Source organism: Ovis canadensis, chromosome 11 (genome assembly GCF_042477335.2).
Source record: "Ovis canadensis isolate MfBH-ARS-UI-01 breed Bighorn chromosome 11, ARS-UI_OviCan_v2, whole genome shotgun sequence".
Classification (NCBI taxonomy): domain Eukaryota; kingdom Metazoa; phylum Chordata; class Mammalia; order Artiodactyla; family Bovidae; genus Ovis; species Ovis canadensis.
The window spans coordinates 46343967-46361825 of record NC_091255.1 but is presented as its reverse complement, the minus strand read 5'-3'; the positions used below and the strand labels follow the sequence as shown (position 1 = coordinate 46361825).

At 50.4% G+C, this 17859-nt stretch overlaps 2 protein-coding genes across 2 annotated transcripts; both read right to left on the bottom strand.

Moving 5' to 3' along the window:
• Window positions 1-3609: 3609 nt before the first annotated feature.
• HOXB1 (homeobox B1) lies at window positions 3610-4968 on the bottom strand. Its single transcript, XM_069542420.1, has 2 exons — window positions 4389-4968; window positions 3610-3938 (listed from the first exon to the last, which is right to left on the bottom strand). Exons 1-2 carry the CDS (start codon window positions 4966-4968, stop codon window positions 3610-3612), a joined length of 909 nt encoding a protein of 302 aa, XP_069398521.1.
• A 9204-nt stretch (window positions 4969-14172) lies between these two features.
• On the bottom strand, window positions 14173-17565 carry HOXB2 (homeobox B2). Its single transcript, XM_069543224.1, has 2 exons — window positions 16048-17565; window positions 14173-15291 (listed from the first exon to the last, which is right to left on the bottom strand). The coding sequence occupies exons 1-2, from the start codon at window positions 16427-16429 to the stop codon at window positions 14609-14611; spliced, it is 1065 nt and encodes a 354-aa protein (XP_069399325.1). The 5' UTR covers window positions 16430-17565; the 3' UTR covers window positions 14173-14608.
• Window positions 17566-17859: the final 294 nt, after the last annotated feature.

Here is a 17859-nt window from a genome sequence, read left to right as displayed (position 1 = left end):
TCTTGGCTTTCCTCTCAGGTTCATCTGGATCTCTGCGCTCTTAGTCATCAGGAGATGCCCCTAGCCTCCCCACCTCCTCCACGCCCCATCCCACCAACTCCCCTCCAGCAGCCCAGTGGTATTGGTGCAAGGAATATTCATAACAAAGACATCCACGTTAAAAGTAAGAACTTCAGGGCTTTTAAAATCTCTTTTTCTTGTCTCTCTCATCCAGATCAAAGGGCCTCACAGTGGAAGAACAAACGCTGAAGAAAAAAAGCAAATGAAAGAGGAAAAGTTCACACTTAGGGCTGAGAAACAGATGGTGCAGAGGGTTGGGTGGAGTGGAGGCTACATGGTGGGGGAGGGGCTGGGAGCTCCTTCTCAGAAACCTTGACAAACTTTCAACCTGAGAACTTCCCCCCAATGAAGAATGGGGTGGGGGGGCAATGTATCTTTATTACAAGAGTTTTATTTTCAAAACAGGAGACTTTTTGGAGATCTTGTAAATGGAGGTGTTGGAATGGAAGCCTTTAAGTTTTGCAGAAAATGTGTTTTCAGATTTCCTGGTAAATAGAATTCCCTTTGCCCCATCAATGGCTTTGAAAAAACCACCTATCTGAAAGGCATGGTGGAGACTATGAAGGAAGCAGCATGTCATCTATTCTGGAAAGTTTAACAATGTGTTTTTGCTTGTTTGATTGTTTGTTTGTACCAACCACTCCTTTGTCATTTTAGATAGGGAAATATCTAAACCTTTTGTTTCTGCAATAAATAACTTCTGTGTAGACCAGTCTGAGGCCTCAGATAAGTAGGATTTGGGGAGAGTACAAAGCAGGAAAGGAGTTAGGATCAAAGAGGATGGGGGCGCTTGGATGTATTGTGGATTCTTTTGAGCAAGCCTGTTAACAGAGAATTTTGCCCCTCATCCCTCCATGGGGGGGAAATCAAATGGTTCCTTCTGCTATGGCCAAAAACCCAATAGACCAACCTCCCCTAGGCTCTATGAACCCTAGTCTGAGGTCCAGGGTCATCATCCTTTGGGTCCTGCTCTAACAAAAGGTCCTTCCTCCTCCTTGATTTTCTACCCAGTGGCCCAAAGTTTGCAGGATCCAGAAATACCCCAACCAGAAGGCTCTATCAGCTGACATCCAATGGCTGCAAGCAAGGGGAGTTCTGTTTCCACATACACTGCTCTGTGCCCTGTCAAGGTGACCCCTTTGGGGAAACCGACCTTGGTGGCGATTTCAATTAAATGCAGAAAAACAAATAGATTTTTTTTTTTTTAAGATAGTGGGCAAAGCATCAGCTTCTGGGAAATCTGGGCTTCCTCTTCCAAACCACTTGTCTTCTTCTCCAGCTGGACTGTGCAGTTATTGGTAACTTGGCCTCTCCTATAACAGCACTAGTTTCATTAGGAAGCAAATGCTCGGCGTTTCTTGGGCACACTGCTAGTCTTTTTCGCTCCTTGTCTTCCTTTGAAAGGTCGAAAAATCAATAGATGGAGTGGATAAGACGCCCCCTTGGTCCTGCTGCTCGCTCCCAGCTGTCCTGGTCCAAGGCACTGGGGGTCCCGGGATCCCCGGAATCAATAAACCGGGCGGGAAGCCGCAGACCCGCGTTCTCTGGACTGCACTTCAGGGCGGGAAAGCTGACGGTTTGCTACCGTCTTGGCGCTGCCCGACCCTGGCCCCCTTCCCTGCCCCCATCTCCGCCGACCAAAGGGGACCTGTGGTCAGTGGGACCCGCCGGGAGACAACTGCTACCACCACGGGCGCGGTGTCGGCTTGTTTGGAAAGCCTGGGGGCGCTTCGAGGTTAAAAAGGTCAGCGCGGGACTGGGGTTTACCTCCTCCGACCACCCCAGGCCCTCCGGGCTCCAACCTGCCGCTGTCTCCCCCGCACCCCACCGACCCCTCGGCCCTTTCGCCGCGCCTCCCGCGCCGTCCAGCGCTGGAGACCCGGGCGGTCTGTCTCAGCCGGATGGACCGCACTTCGGAGGCAGCGGGTACGGCCGGAGTCTCCCAGCCGCGCCGGCTCCGGGCGCCGATGTGCCGCTTGGGTGGAAAGGCGCCGGCCTGGGGGCGGGAGTGGAAGGGTTAACCTGTGTGCCAGTCTGAAGTTTGTCGGGCGACGCACCCTCTGACCTTCTCTAAGCAAGAATTGGCGGGAACGGGCCAGTACGCAGTCTTCCCAGCAAATATTTACTGAGGCCCACTCTATGCCAGGCCTCGCTCTGGATATGGGGGAAGGAAGTGGGGGAAGGGGTAGAGGGCCCTTCCCTTCGCCTTTCCCCAACTTCCTCCTCTTTTCACACCCTTTTCTGTTCTCTCCAAACAGATCCACTATTCTCCTTTCCTGCCTTCCTCCTCTCAGGAAGGTCTCCGAACTGTTTCCTCCCTACCTCCTTTCCCCTCCAGGTCTTCCTGGAGGACTGACTCTGTCAGATTAAGAAACCTAGGACCCGGTTCTGCTTAGGCCCCACCCAGTAAGTCCTTCTCTTTACCCAACTGAGATCATAAAGCTCAGATGCTTCCAGCTCAACCAATTTGCATCTATTCTTTCCTCATCTCTCCCCCAGCCCTCTTGGAGAGAGCCCGCTTAACCCCTAGACAGGAGCAGAAGATGCCGGAGGAGGGGAAAACAGACTTTATTGAAATGAGGTAGCTGGAGGTACAGAGAGAACCTGGTTGCTTGGGGCTCAGGTTTCCAGAAAGAGTGGTGTCTCCACTGTCCCAAGGTTCAGAGAAATGCTTGATGCTGGTCGGAGCTCTCCCTGCACCTGGGCCTCCCTGGGCTGCACCAGGGGTGGGGGTGGAGATGAGGAAGAAGGTCCTGGCTTTTCCAGGAGGCAATAAATAGGGGAGGAACTAGAGTTGGGGCGAGCCTGCGCCTTCCTGGTAGAGGCTTGCTGGGGTCCAGCCTCAAACAACATTCCAGAAGTCTCTGAAGTACCAAGTTCCAAAACACTTTGGTAGCTTCGAGATAAAGTCGGGGCTGGGGTGGGGGCAGGTCTCAGAAAACAACCTCTGGAGGCCGCTAGTGCAATACAAATGTGCCAGGAGGGGGTTAATAGGGTTTGATGGGGGTGGTGGGGGGAGTTTTTTGGTCTGTCACAAGGCAGCTGGTGCTATTGTAAGGTCTGTGGCAACTAGAGAGATTAAGCATTGGTCATACGCCAGCACCCAAATACCTCCCACACAGGAAACCTTCTCTCTGTCCTGGGCCTAGAAGGGGGAGTTAGGATAAGAGTGCATGAGAGGAGAGTCCTCGAAGCTCAAAGGCACTGGACTGAACAAATGGAAGTTGGAAGGGAAAAGAGAACCTGGGAGGTTGGGACTTGCTCCCATCCCACCCGAGGGCTGATCCCTAGATTAGAGGCAGAGGGAAGCCCTTCCCTCACATTAGACAGGTTGGGTCTCCCATGCCTCTGGTCTGGTAGGGTCCCCAGCCATCAGCACCCTGCCCAGACTGGAGGAAAGCAGTCCCCCATTCCTCCCAAAGGCAGCTCTGAACTGGAGCCCCAGCCTAAGTAGTCGAGCTGAGGCCGAGATTAGGGAGAACAGAGGAGAGGGCTGGACAGGACTCCTCGTTTCTCTGGTGCTGAGGAGTCCCGGGTGGGAGGTTTAGTTCAGGAGGTGACAGAGCTGGGCGAAGCTTCCGGGGAGGTGCACGTGGACTGGTCGGAGGTGTCTCCAGTCGCCTCCTTGGGACAGCCTGGAGGGGCTGGGGGCACCCGGCCTCCCTCCCGCTCCCGCTTCTTCTGCTTCATGCGCCGGTTCTGGAACCATATTTTGACCTGCGTCTCATTGAGCTCCAGGGTGGCAGCGATCTCCACCCTCCGGGCCCGGCTCAGGTACTTGTTGAAATGGAACTCCTTCTCCAGTTCGGTCAGCTGCCGAGTGGTGAAGTTGGTGCGGAGGCCACCTGGCGCACCCAGGCCCAGCTCGGACACCTTCGCTAGGGGCGGGGCGAGAGAAGGGCCACGTCAGTTCTCTCCTCTTTCTCCTTCCCCTCCCCGCCCCCCGCCCCGGCCAGCTCTGCACCCCCAGTCACCACTCTATCCAGCTTCAGCTCTCAAAGTTTCCGTGGATCACCAGGCACCCCTCCAGACAACCTGGAGCCGCCCCCCACACTTCCACCCCCCAGCTCCCCCTCGTCGGAACACCGGGTCCTGGGCGTGCGCTGAGCACACAGATCAGGAAGTGCGGCTGTGTGTGGAGACTTACCCTTAAGGGTAACTGCGCACTCACTCGGTGGGGAGACCCCACCTGACCTGAGAGTGAGCACAGTGCTCTTACCTGCCTCTACCCGGTATGCAGGCAGGAGCCCAGCCCAGGACACCTTCGTGCAAAAGCAGCAGAGCTGCTCTGAGCCCCCAGAGAGGGGGTGGCCACGTCTGAGCCCTACCTGTCTTGGGTGGGTTCCTCTTAACCTTCATCCAGTCGAAGGTCTGGGCTGTAGGGGTGCTCGTTTCTGACGCGCAGGCCGATTCCTTGTCCTCGGAGAGGAGATCAGCACAGGCCGGTGCAAAGCTCCCTGTCTGCTCGTTCCCATAATGGGGCTGCGGTGGAGGGTAGGGCCCTGGGCCCACTCCAGCGGTTCCATAGCCATCGGAGGACAAGGCCCCTAGCTGGGCCCCATAACTTGAAGGATGAAAATAGCCTCCATCTCCTTCCAGCTGGCCCAGAGGGTAGTACTGAGAAGACCCGTAGCTGGCACTGCAGGCAGCTGGGGAGTACCCCGAGGTCGCAGAGCTGGGGAAGGGCACCCCTAATGCCGAGGGTGGCTGTTGGGCCAGATAGCCTGAGTTCTGCTGGAGTGCAGAGCTGGGCAGCCCCCCACCATAGCGGGTCTCGCCTGCATAGCTGTCAACAGCGGAAGCCGAGCTGGGGGGGAAGGAGGTATGGGCGCTGTGGGCGCTGTAGGCGCTGGGTCCCCGGTTACAGAGTGGGTACTCTAAGAAGGAGTTCATCCTATTATAGTCCATGCGTGGAGGCCGCAGGAGGGTCGGCCCGTTTAGGGAAGACACCCTCTTGCCCTACAACCTTTCGGCAGTATGTCACAGCGCAGAAGCTTGCATCCATGGCCTAACCCAGCTTGCCTGGGCCAGCGCTCCCCCAGGAAGGGGGTAGGGAGTGGGGGTGGAAGGGTGCATGTGATCTCTCCCAGGCCAATGGGCGCAGCGGGCCACAGTTTGGCAGCCCCAGCGCCCATCCATCACCCCCCAAGCATTAGCATGACAAAGACACTTCAATCACCCACAGCCCATCCATCTGAGGGCGACATGGAAGCGTCAAAAACATCTTTCTTCAAAGACTTTTGGAAAGAAGGGACCAGAGGGAGAGGGGGCAAAAGTTAGAGAAATATTCAAGACTTTCCTCCCCTCTCAGTCCCCAAGGCCTTCAATAGGCTCCTAGGTTATTAGATTTGGACAAATTCAACCCAGCTGCCCTTCATTCTTCCCACCACCACCCCCTTCACCTCACAAAGGAGCAACCCCCTCCCCAAGTCTGTAGACCAGGAGATGGGGAATCCAGCCTCCTTTGCCCAGAACTCCCACTCTGAGTTTCTTTCTCCTAATTTGGGGTGATGGGCTAGAACAGCCAAGTCAGGTATGTTGTCTTGGGCCAAATGGATGACTGTGAAGGGAAAGGATGCAAAACACCTAAGGGTGTGAGGCATGGCCTAGAATCTAGAGAAAGAATTCATTAAGTGAGGGGTGGGAAACTGGCATTTCAAGGAGCAAGACAAGATGACAGCACTGCGGAGAAGAGGATGAGAAATGCCCCATTCCCCTCTCCACCTCGCCACATAACCACTCTCTCCTCATTCACGCATCCATTTCTCTCCCTCAGCTTCTTTTTATATTCTCTCTGTCTCAATCCATCTCTCTGTTCCTCCATCTCTCTCCATATTTATATTCCTTCCCTACCTATCCATCAACTCATCTCTCCGGATGTATTTATCCTCTCTCTAGCCATCCATAGCTGTAGCTGGCTCGCTCACTCAGACTCAAATAACTCCCCGTGTCTCTCCAGAGAGCCACAATGAGCACAGAGCTAGGTGATGTTTACTTACAGGTGAAGAAAAGGGAATTTTTATTCTTTTCCTGAAATGTTTTAAACTAGTGTAGTGCATTCTTCTGGTTCCTTCCTGTCCCACACCCCTCTCCCCCAAAATCCCAAGCCTCAAATCCATAAATTCAATAGCAGTTACATCTTAAAGATTACTCAAGTTTCCAATGAATTTTCTAGAATAGATCAAAGGATTTTGCTTAGAGAATGGGAGCTTCCGTGTGTGGCGGTCTTGAGGCTCAGGAGGGGAGTCTCACCCCTTTCTTCTGAGTGTGTCTGTTGGGTTATGGTTGGGGGAGGGGAGGAGAACAGGAAGTGCCTCCTTCACTCGGTTCAGACTGAGATGGAACTAGAGGGAAGCTCTTAGGTAGAGCCCATTGATTCCCCTCCTCCAGACTCTGGGGACAAGAGCTTGGCGCAATCTAACACCCACGCTCATTTGTAATCTGTCAGGGTGTCTGCCTGGCTGAGGCCTGGGGCCGGGGCTAGGGCAAGTCCAGGAGGGCAAGAGTTCAGAAGAGGATCTCTGTAAACAACTGAGCTAAGGGGAGGAAGGGAAAGCAGGTGGGACAGGCCCAGGGAGGACCCTCAAAACTTCTCAGGTTTCCCCACCCCAGAAAGGGCAGGACGAGTCCTCCTCTCTGCAGGGAGGCCCAAAGTTGTCTCTCTCAGTCTCTGTGTCACTGCTCCCTCTTTCTGTTTCCCAGTTCCCTAGCTTGGCCTGTTCTCTCCTCCTTTCTGTCTCTATCACCAGACTCGCACTGCCTTTCTCTTTTCTTAATAACTGTGAGCCTTATTTAGCCCCCAACTATGAAAAAGCTTAAAGCATTTCACAGGACCCCGGCTTCCCTCCCTCCTCATGTGTACTCTGCTTCAGAGGAGCAGGACAACTTGTGGGGAGGGACCAGCTGGCAACTCTTTTAAGAGAGATGCAGTGGGGGAGGGTGAGAGACTGTTCAGTGCCAAGTGATGAGGATGGACAAAGGAAAGGAGGGTTGAGGTGGGAGGTGGAAGTTGGGGGCAGGCGGTGGCTGCAGAAGGATCGAAGAGAAAAGGAGTATTGAGGTGAGAGCAAGCATACTTCTATTGCCCTTTTTGGGTTGGTAGATGCTCCCAACTGTTTCCTCTCACTTTAAGATGTCCTCCACAGAGGCCTTTGGAAAAAAGGGAAGTAGGGAACCAGGGTTTCCCTTCAAACCTCACATCTGAGCTAGGCCTTTATCTGACCTGGCTGCCCTTCTTCTGGGAGACTTGAGACTCCACTTTCCACATTTCCCTCCCAGGGAGAACCTCCTCACCTCATCCCTCGCTCTTCTAATCAAGGAAACAATCTGAGGTCTAAAAGAAGAAGTAAATTTCAAATCAGATTGAGAAAAGAGTAGAAATCATTCTGGGAGTTGGGGAAATGCAGTTTCCCTAGTTAATAGCTGAAGTCACCAATAGTCTATTATAAATACAGAAGGAAAGGGGTGGAGCAAAAGTGCCTCAAGTTGTACTATCAAGTGCAGTAATTGTTTAAGCCTCAGCTTCCCAATTCATCCCTGAACCTTGCTACCTTCTCCTGTGTACCAGAAAGATGAAAACTTTCCAGATTTCCTGCTGGCTTCCCTGGTAGCTCAGCAGTAAAGAATCCTCTTGTAGTACAGAAGACATGGGTTCAATCCCTGAGTCTGGAAGATCCCACGGAGAAGGAAATGGCAGTATTCTTGTGTGGGAAATCTATGGACTGAGCCTGGTGGGCTACAATCTACAGGGCTGCAAAGTCAGACATGACTGAGCAACTAAGCAACAACTCCCAACCCCAGCAGAAAGGACTGAGAGAAAAGGCAACATGGGTTCTTAGGTTCCCAGTCTCTTCCTCCTTAAAAGAAACTTCACTGGCCTCTGGCTTGAGGCTATGGAGCCTGGATTCCTTGTTAAACCCACAGCTGAGGGCAACCAAAACAAAGTAATCCCCATCTGAAGTAACCTGTGGCCTATAGGATTATCTGGTTGACCAGATTAAATTCACCAGAGATGGTCTGTGTAGACTCAACAGCAAAGTTAAAAATGGTTGATTTCCTCTTTTTATAATCTATCTAAACATATAGGTGAGCAGGGAGAACACAGGCATATTTAGAACTGATATGATCTTTGAGAGATGCTGGTCCTTATACCACTAAGACAAGACCATTCTAATCAAAATAGGGATGTGTTAGTAGTTTATACCTGATTCTGGACTTTTCAATGGAGGAAGCTGCCTTAGCTGAGGGTTGGCAGAAGCAATCGGAACGCATCTTTCATTAGGTCCTTAAGTGCCTCTCTGCCTGCTCACTCACGCCAGATCTTAAAGGCCAAAGCCCAAGATCAAAGATTGGAACTTAAGAATTAAAAGGATATTCAGGGTTATAATTTTTTTCTCTATAAGAAATGATTTCTTGTTGCTGTTTTTGGGAAGGATGCAATCTGAATTTAGTGGTGTGTTTTATTGCAAGCTCATTAAAATACCACATGTCTGGTTGAGAACTGTGGATGGTGCATATTGTAATGGGAAGACTATTAGTTTGGGGCCTAGGAAACTTGGGTTCAAATCCTTGCTTAGCCATTTCTTAGCATTATAATCCTGGACAAGTTCCCTGGTTTCTCTGAATCTCAGCCTCAGAGAAGAAGCATGGGTTTAATACTACTTACCTCCCTACATTGTTAGTAGGATTAAAGCAAACAAGAAAACATAAACCATAGAGAACTCTGTAAGTGTATGATATTAACATATACATGCACATTCTGAAATACTATGAGTCAGTCTTTAATATAACTGACTGTTTTTAATATAACTGACATATTAAAATATGGAAATATGTGATGGGAAAATAGCAGATGTGCTATATTTTTATATACCATATCACCATATATTATGTAATATGTACTTTATCATATGCACATTTCATTGAAAATTCAGAAGGCTGCCTCTGTTCAGGCAAAGAATTTTCTTCTAAACTGGAGGTGTTTTGTTTTTTTTTAAGTAAAGCCTAATATTATATAATCTATAACAAGCCCTCACCTTAGCTAATATAACTCTAATATTATATAGTTTGTTAAAACTGCAGCAGAAAGATTTAAGATTGGGCATTAACAAGAACTCCCTGACTTTCCCAATTTGGGAGAAAACTGTCCTTGTCAGGGTTGAGGGTTGAACCTGACTTCTGTGATGTCAGAACAGGATGTAAACCTTCATCTAGAAGGAAAAGTAAGTCAGAGAGTTGAGATCTTGCTAAAAGGAAAGATTAGAGTGACATGAAGAGTTGAAATAATTTTCTACTTAATTGGGCTTATCCAGGTGTAGTGGTTGCGGCCAAAATATCCACATTGGAAACTTTATTGAACACTGATTGAGCTGAATTTGTATCCAAATGACTGTCCAGACTGTGATTTTTCTGTGGTGGTTAGGAATTAGAGACAGTTTTGTGTGTTAGCCACACAGTCATGTCCAACTCTTTGTAACCCCATGGACTGCAGCCCACTCGGCTCCTCTCTGTTCATGGGATTTTCCAGGCAAGAATACTAGAGTGGGTTGCCATTTCCTTCTCCAGGGGATCTTCCCAAACCAGGAATCAAACCCAGGTTTTCTGCATCATACGCGGATTCTTTACCATCTGAGCCACCAGGGAAGTCCACAGAAGGTTTTAGGAAGGCATTTTTACTGCTGACTCTCTCCTCAGAGGAGGAAGCAGTTTGTTCTATCTCCTTCAGGCACCAAATATCTGCTTTTGAGTAGGAAGAAGGATGGAGGAGGAGGGAGCAGGAGGGCAGAGCTGGGTTGGAAAGGTCAATGGAGGATTTGGGCCACATTAGCTGCAACAGGTGGAGAGACTGATATAGGGCCCAAGAGTCTACTTTCTGCAAACTGAGGACATGTATTCGATAGAGCATATTTTAGGAGGATGTACAGTGGGGCCATTGAGTGTTTGTCAGAGACTTGAAGGAAAGATGGGGAGAAGGTTCAGCAGAGCTATTTAGGGAGACCCATAATTTGTACCTATGTTCTAGTACCCTAGCAACCAAATAAACACTGACCAAAGGGGATTTTTAAAGTCTAGTACACTGGGAATTCCTGGCAGCCCACTGGTTAGGACTCAGTGCTTCCACTGCAGGGGCCACAGGTTCCATCCCTGGTCCAGGAACTCAGATCCCACATGCCTCAGTGTGACCAAAATGCATATGTGCTCAGTCATGGCTGACTCTTTGTGACCCCATGGACTGTAGCCTGCCAGGCTCCTCTGTCCATGAAATTTTCCAGCCAAGAATACTGGAGTGGGTTGCAGTTTCCTACTGCAGGGGATCTTCCTGACCCAGGGATTGAACCTGTGTCTTCTGTGTCTCCTGCACTGCCAGGCAGATTCTTTACCACTGCACCACCTAGGAAGCCCTTAAATAAATAAATAAACATTTTTAAAAAAAAATGAGGGCTAGTACATCATGGCAAAGAAGTTTGGTGCCTCTTTTTTTTAGAAAATGTCCCACTTCTTAATACTCATATTCATTGAATACCTGGCACCTGGCACACAGCACTACAGCTAATTACATACTTGTTGAAAAGATTTCTCTCCCTGCTCACTTAAATAATACTTGGGGCATGATTGTTGGGCAAATTAAAATTCATTAAAATGGCTCTACCAGATACTTGTGAAGTGGGTTATCATCAGACATCAAAAGTCACCACCTCCATTTAAAAGCACCTGACGCCAGGTACTATAATAAATACTTGATACATTGTTTGTAAAGACTAATGAATATACTTTTGGCATATGTTGATGCAGAGAATATTAGAGTCATTTAGTTCTTCCATTTATTTTACAGTTGGAGAAACTGAGGTCCAGAAAGGGGAAGAGACTTACCCAGGCATAAGTTTTTTAAAAATGTAATGGCTCAGGATTAGAGTGATTGCAAATAATTTCTCAATCTAATGGTCTTTTGCTTTCACCATAATATTAATGGGCCATTCTTCTTAAAAAATGACTCACCAAGAGTAGGGCAGACTGACCAGCAGCTTTCAGGACAGCACTGAAGCCTTCCCACTCCAAGCACAGCCCATTTATAACCAGTCTGTCCTACAGACCACTTAAGAGGAGCCATACCACATCAGGATGGGATAACCGAGTGCAGCCACCTGGCACTGCCCTCTAACCTGCCACTGAGAGGGGGCAGTCTGCTGCCTTGTCTAAGAACTCCCTTCTCTTTGCCTTCCTTCTCCATAGCCAGCCTGGAAAACTCAGGTTAAAAAGGATGACCCTAGAGATGAAACAAACAGAAGGAGCTAACTTAGAACACAACTTAGGCACCCTGAGTCCTGGCCCCTTATGAATTCTAAATTGCCATGCATTCCTTTGAATTTGAAGTCAGATGGAACAGAAAGGAGAAGTCATTTCTTTTTATAAATGCCTTGCCTCTTTGTTCTTCTCTGGTGGCCTCAAAGATGGTGAGTTTCATGAACAGGAGACAGGAGAAACAGGCTGTGTGTTGCCTGTAAAAACAGCTCTAACTCCTCTCTAATAAGCAAGGGAAATACTGGACCTTCTGATTTCCTGGATTGGTTGTTTCTCCCCCCCAGGATGCAAAAAGTACTTAGATCTAAGCAGGTAGATTGAGCCTTTGGTTGGGCCTCCCAACTCCCACTCAGTTGGGCAGGGAAGATTCAGGAATGATGCAGCCTCAGGCAGAAGCTAAAATTCAGGGCCCTTTGGGTCTCTGATTTGGGGTGGGGAGGATTGGAAGGAGGTGACCCGATAAAGTGGGTGAAAAATTGTTAAACATGGAGGAAGGCAGGAAGCAAGGTGGCACTATGATCCAGCAGTACTTCTCAGACTTTAGTATGCCTGTAAATTACTTGGGGATCTGCTAAATTGAGGTTTTGACTCAGTAGATTTGGAGTGCGGCCTAAGAGTCTGCATTTCTAAGTAGCCCACAGGTAGTGCTGATGCTGCTGGTCCATGGAGGAGCAAGTCTCTTAGAAAACTGGAGCCTCAGAGGCCCTTGAGTATTACAGACCAAACTGTGATTCCAGGAGGTGAATTCTCTCCAACGGAGCAGAGCCTGTATTTTTGGCATTGATGAAGTGTGCTCTCCTTTTGACCAAAGAAAGCTGAAAGGTGGGCAATTAGCAAGATCTTTCTGGTATTCTCCATCTTTGTAAACAATCTGCTATAGCTGAAAGAGCATTTTTAATTAGACCAAATTATCTAGTTTGGCTGTCCATAGAAATCAAAACCCCAGCTGAAATGTCTGTTTTATTTTGTTGGTGTAAAGATGGTTATGTGCTGTGATTTTAAAGGGGTTAAACATTGCCCATAGGCATATTTTATGGAGAAATAAACACACAACCCAATGAGATGTATAGTGTGGTTTTAATATATTATATATTCACTTATTTATGGGGAAAATAAACACACAAGCCAACAAGCTGTATTATTACTTTAATATATTGAAATTATTTCATATGTATATATTTTATGAGGGAAAATAAACTAATAAGATACATGATATTATAATACACATCTAATTGTTCTATATTTATTTATGAAAGAAATAAGTGCAATTTAACATGGCATAAGATTACTTAATGCAGGAGATGAATTCTATATTAAGACAGTTTAAGGGATTAAATTCCAGCTGAATAAGATGTGTGTACTGCCCACACTGAAAGACCAGATTAAAAAAAAATATGCAGGGGTCTGTTTAGCCCTGTATGTCACGACCTATGTGGGCTCCTGGCTTTTCCTGACAGTTGTTGCCTCTCAGTGGCTGGTACTCCAAGTCCCCATCCTGCTGGTTCAGGGGAAAGTCTGGGAGGTCCGGGAATAAACTGCTTTTCAAGAACAGCAGTATCTGCTGGGGAGGTAGCCCTGCGGTGTCTGTTTCTGAGCCCGAGAAATATTAAATAAACCTAAGGAGGATGGATGGCTTTCCAGGGCCCTTTAAATCTCCACATTCCCCGGAACAAACCAGGAGGCAGGTGGAAAGATCGATCCTTGCCTCCCGCTTACTGGGTTTGCAAGAAACCTGCTAAGGTGCGGTGAGGGATAGGAAGTAGTGCTGAGATGGCAAATGAAGTTGTTGGCAAAGACAGGTAGGTCTGCATTTGGAGAACGCTCTGGCCGGGCATCAAATCCCAGAGCGAAGGATCAAAAGTCAGGTTTGGCGAGGCAGACCCAGCCAGTAAGATCCGCCATTCACCCTCTCCCATTCCCACCCCCTCGCGGACTATCTGTCTCGCATCCTCAGCATCCGTTGGGCTGATATTTCAAACAATACAAAAACAAAAAAGGAGCCCGTGAGACAGGGCCCCCTGTCTTCACGGGCATCGGGATGGTCCAAAAAGGTGAAGGTGGGTGCGGGGACGATCCCAGGGCTGGCCGCGCGCATCCTGAGGCGGCTGTCATGGCGGCCACAGTCTCTTCCCTCCCCTCCCTGCCTCCCGACCCCAGCGCCATTTTGAGCATCTTCCTGGCTTCCCTGTCTCTCTCCCGCTCTCCTCGCTCCTTCTTCGCTCCATACAAGCCAAGCGCCTCCCAACGCTGCCCGGGCCTCCCGGAGCTTGTCGCCCCGCAGCTCCTCGGACGCTCCTCCCGACCCCAGGAGCCTTAGGGTGACTGAGGGACCCGCTCCCGCTACATTTTCCACACGGCCTCCTTTCTTGTCCACTTGGAGGCCAGTAACCATCCCTGGGTACGGGACCCTCCTTCTCAAGAAAACCCCCGACCCTACTCCACTCCTTGGCCCTGCGCATGACCCCCAGACCTCGGGTTCCCCAGGCGTCCTGCGTCCTGGAAAAAAAACCCTCCATTCCGCTTAGGGCACTGAGGCGAGAAGCCTAGGAAGCCCTAGGGACCCTCCCAATCTAGCTGAACCTCTACGCCTCCCACCACGACTGTGAAGCCCGCGCCTGAGATCTCTTCTTGCTCTCACTTCAGCTGGCAGCACACCCTCTTCCTCCAAGGGGCCTCTTTTGTACCACCCGGACTTATCCGGCCCAGGGCAGAGCCAGAGCCAGAGACAGACAGAGACACACACACACAGAGGGCGGCCTGGCCTAGTGAGTGCGGGGAGGAAAGGGACTGGGTCCCAACACAAACACTAACTCGTTTCCGTATTATAAAGACATTTATTTAATCTATGAAAATAATGTACAATAAATACTTTCCCCTTTTCCTATTAGTAAAGGATTTTAATAAATAATCTACGGCCTAAAACTTAAAAAAAAAAAAAAGAGGAAAATAGGTTCCTCTAGTTCTTTTTAAGAAAGCACACACCCCCCCTCCCCAGAGTTTAATTATTCCTGAGATTTCGTTGGAAGGACTCTACCAAACGGATTTTTTAATGTGTAATTTTTAAAAGACGCCCGTGTGTCCAATATTTTAGAGAAGAAAGGAGGGGGATTAAACGCTAATTCAATAATACCTGAATTTTAGCAAAACACATAAAGAAGTCCATACGACTTGGCACGGAGTGGGGGGGGGCCTTGGGTTTCCCCACAGGCTGCTGAAGGGGGGCCGGGGGTCGAGAGAAGGAAGCGGGTTATTAAGGGAACTGCAGGTCGATGGCACACAGCGTGCTGGTGAAGAAGTCCAGCTCTTCCTCGGAAAAGGGAACCGGGCTGTCTAGAGAGCCCTGGAGACTAGGGGAGAGGCCTCCGGACAGCTGGAGACAGGAGTCGGCCGCGAAGAAGCTGAGGTCGGGCAAGAAAGGCGAATCCTGCCGCTCCGAGAAGGCGTCTTCTGGCAACGGCTCGGGCTCCCGTCCGCCGTCCCCGCGCGGCGCGCCGCCCGGGCTCCGCGCGTCTGCGCCCTCCACGCGAGCGGCCAAAGGCCGTGGGCCCGAGGCGTCCGGAGGCCCTTGCGCGACCTCGGGCGGGTGACAACAGGCTGCTCGAGAGGCCCGCAATACGGAGGGGCGGCCCGGGCTAGCCACAGGCTCTTCGGCTGGCTCGCCGGTGTTCTGCGGCGCGCCGGGGCAGGCTGGCTCCCCGTCGGGCGGCTCTCGGTGCTGCGTCTGCCGTTTGTGCTTCATGCGCCGGTTCTGGAACCACACTTTCACCTGCCTTTCGGTGAGGTCCAGCAAGGCCGCGATCTCCACGCGTCGCGGCCGGCACAGGTACTTGTTAAAGTGGAATTCCTTCTCCAGCTCCAGCAGCTGCGTGTTGGTGTAAGCGGTGCGCAGCCTGCGCGCCCCGCCGCCGGCGGCCTCCGGTAGTCCCGGCCCATCTGCGGGGAAAGCGGGCTGGGCGTCAACGCGGGCCGTGTCCTCAGCCCAACCTCAACTCGGCTGAAATAAAAGACTATCCCATCCTCCCAAAGCAATGTCTGCGGCACCCCCGACCTGCCCGCCTACCAAAGCGGCTCGCTCCCACGGCTCTTGCCTTTCTCGTCCCTCTCTCTCCGCCAGACCCGGCCAGAGTCAGCGCACAGCATTCAGAGAGCCGCCCACGGACCATGCAGGGGTTAGGGAGCGGCTCCCTTTCGCCCCCAGAACCTCAGAGCCCCTCCCAGGTCCTCCAAGTGGATCCCTCATTTCAGCACTTTCCAACTCAGCCTGGGGAGAGGATTCATAAAGAAAGATTGTTCCTCACCTCTTCTCCTCCCTAGCCCCCAGCTCTCAAATTCCCCCACTTCTCCTAGAGCTAGAGTAGATGGGATTGAATCTCTTCCTGCCTCCAGATTCGACCCCATCCAACAACACTCCTCCACACAGCTAAATGTGAAACCTCAATAGAATCTTCTCCTAGCAGAAAAAGATGCTCTTCCCCAACCAGCTTCCAAAATCTGCTGTAGGGAAAGGAAAAAAAAATGCTGGCAGCGGCCAGGCCTGAACCACAACGATCTTTTCTGCTTTCTCGTCCCTGGAATCGACAGGGGCAAGAAACCCCAACAGGCTCGACACCTTTTTCTACCTCCCCCATCGCTCCTTCTCCCCCTTTTTTTCTAGCTGCCCCTCACCCAACCCCTATCACGCTTACCGACCTGCCGGCGATCCGACCCCGGAGGCCGGGACGGAGGAGGCGGCCGGGGGAGATGCGGCGGATTGGCTGGGTTTCTTGGCGGATTTCTTCTCTTTCATCCAGGGGAACTCGGGGGCCAGGGGGGCGGCGGGGAGCGGCGGCAGCGGCGGCAGAGCGGGCCCATCTTCGGCTCGCTTTTGGCTCCCGGGTCTCTGAAGGGTGGAGGCGCCGGGCTGGAGGCTGGGGAAGGTTTGCTCGAAAGGAGGAGGAGGAGGAATTAATGTCGACTCCTTGATTGATGAAGTTTGAAATGTCTCCAAGACAGCGGGGAAGGAAGTCAGACACTCGGCGAGCGATGGCTGGCTGTTTATAAACCCAATCTCCCTCTCAAATTCAAAATTCATGGCTTTCAATGGTGGGGGAGGGGGCCTGCTGGGGGGGCGTCAGGAGGGAGGATCGGAAGGGACCCCCCCTCCTGCCCCCCCCCCAGATTTGTGTGATGCAGCGATTTTGGGAGGGGAAGATTTTGTTCTCTCTCTTTTTTTTTTTTAAATTTTGGGTCTTTATAATTGTATATTGCTGATAAATACAAGCGTATGGGGACTCTCTCTATTAAACCCAGGACTCCAGCGAAATTGCAGGGAATTCATGGTCACGGGACCCGCCTTGGCCAATCACTCGTCTGGGCCTGGTAGAAAACAGAGCATTATTTGCTTTAATTGATTCAAAAACTCTAGAGGACCATGACCTGGACACCATGAGCCCCCCAGTCCTACATGCCTGCTCCCCATGCCCCGCTTTCTCCAGAAAAGCTAAAGGAACCTTTTCTTCATCCCCATCAGAGGAGGGGAGGTTCTGGAACCCAGGAAACAAGAGAACCTAAGGGAGAAGTCTTCCTCTTTTTCAAATACTTTTAATACAGTAAAGCTTTCTTTATAAGGCCAGGAGCATTCCCTGCCCCCACCCCGGGGGGAGGAAAAAAAGCTGAGTGAGGATCTCAATATGGGAGGAAGAGGTAGTAGAAAGAGGTTTTCCCCTTTGGGAAAGGTCTGTGTTACAGTGCAATAAGGAAGAGAAGAGATTTACAATCATCAGCATCACTATCCCCAACCCACCCCCCAAAAGCAACAGATAAATCTTAGAAAATCGACAAGCACTCCTAGGCTGACACAGAGGAGTGAGATAGACAGTGAGGAGCCCTTTTGGGCCTCTGGCCTGTGGAGCTGTGAAGTCTCAGTTCCCTTCTCTGCCCAGCATTTGCAGCACTGCCCCTGCCCCTATGTCTACCTGCCTCCTCACCTGGAGGCATCGGGCTCCTCTATGACAGCCCAGCAGACAGGGTTGAAGATGCATATGCACCCTCTCAAGCCTCAAGCCTGTATCTGCATCTATATCCAGGAACAGGAACAAGAATCAAGAACCAAGGTAGCTCCTAATTTGACTTAAAGAACTCTCAAACTTCAGGCCAATGTATTGGAAGGGGGTACTCCCCCCTACAGGAATGCCCTTGCCATTTTCATCATTGTATGTATGTATAAATAAATACCCCCAACAAGATAGAATTCTCTGTGGAGGGGGTGCAAAAATAATGATCAAAGATGATATCTCATTTCTAGCCCCTGGGGAAATTGTTGTTTTTATTTCTTTTCAGAAGTTCAAGATAGTATGAACTTTAGGGAGTGCTGTAATTTACTGGAGGGAATGGGTACAAGACTCACAGCCCCAAGCAATCGGTGGGAAACTAGATCTCAAAGCAGAAAATGAAATGTCGATCTGGGGTAAGATTTTTAAATAAGTGGGTCAGAGGGACCGAGAGGAGATGAGGCGATCAATC

Bases quoted from the DNA above. Each gene is read 5' to 3' on its own strand.
- HOXB1 (XM_069542420.1), bottom strand. From the start codon at position 4,968: ATGGACTATAATAGGATGAACTCCTTCTTAGAGTACCCACTCTGTAAC. The intron at 3,939-4,388 runs GTAGGGCTCAGA...CCCCGCCCCTAG, and splicing joins GAGGAACCCACCCAAGACAG to CGAAGGTGTCCGAGCTGGGC.
- HOXB2 (XM_069543224.1), bottom strand. From the start codon at position 16,429: ATGAATTTTGAATTTGAGAGGGAGATTGGGTTTATAAACAGCCAGCCA. The intron at 15,292-16,047 runs GTCGGTAAGCGT...CTTTCCCCGCAG, and splicing joins CGGGGTCGGATCGCCGGCAG to ATGGGCCGGGACTACCGGAG.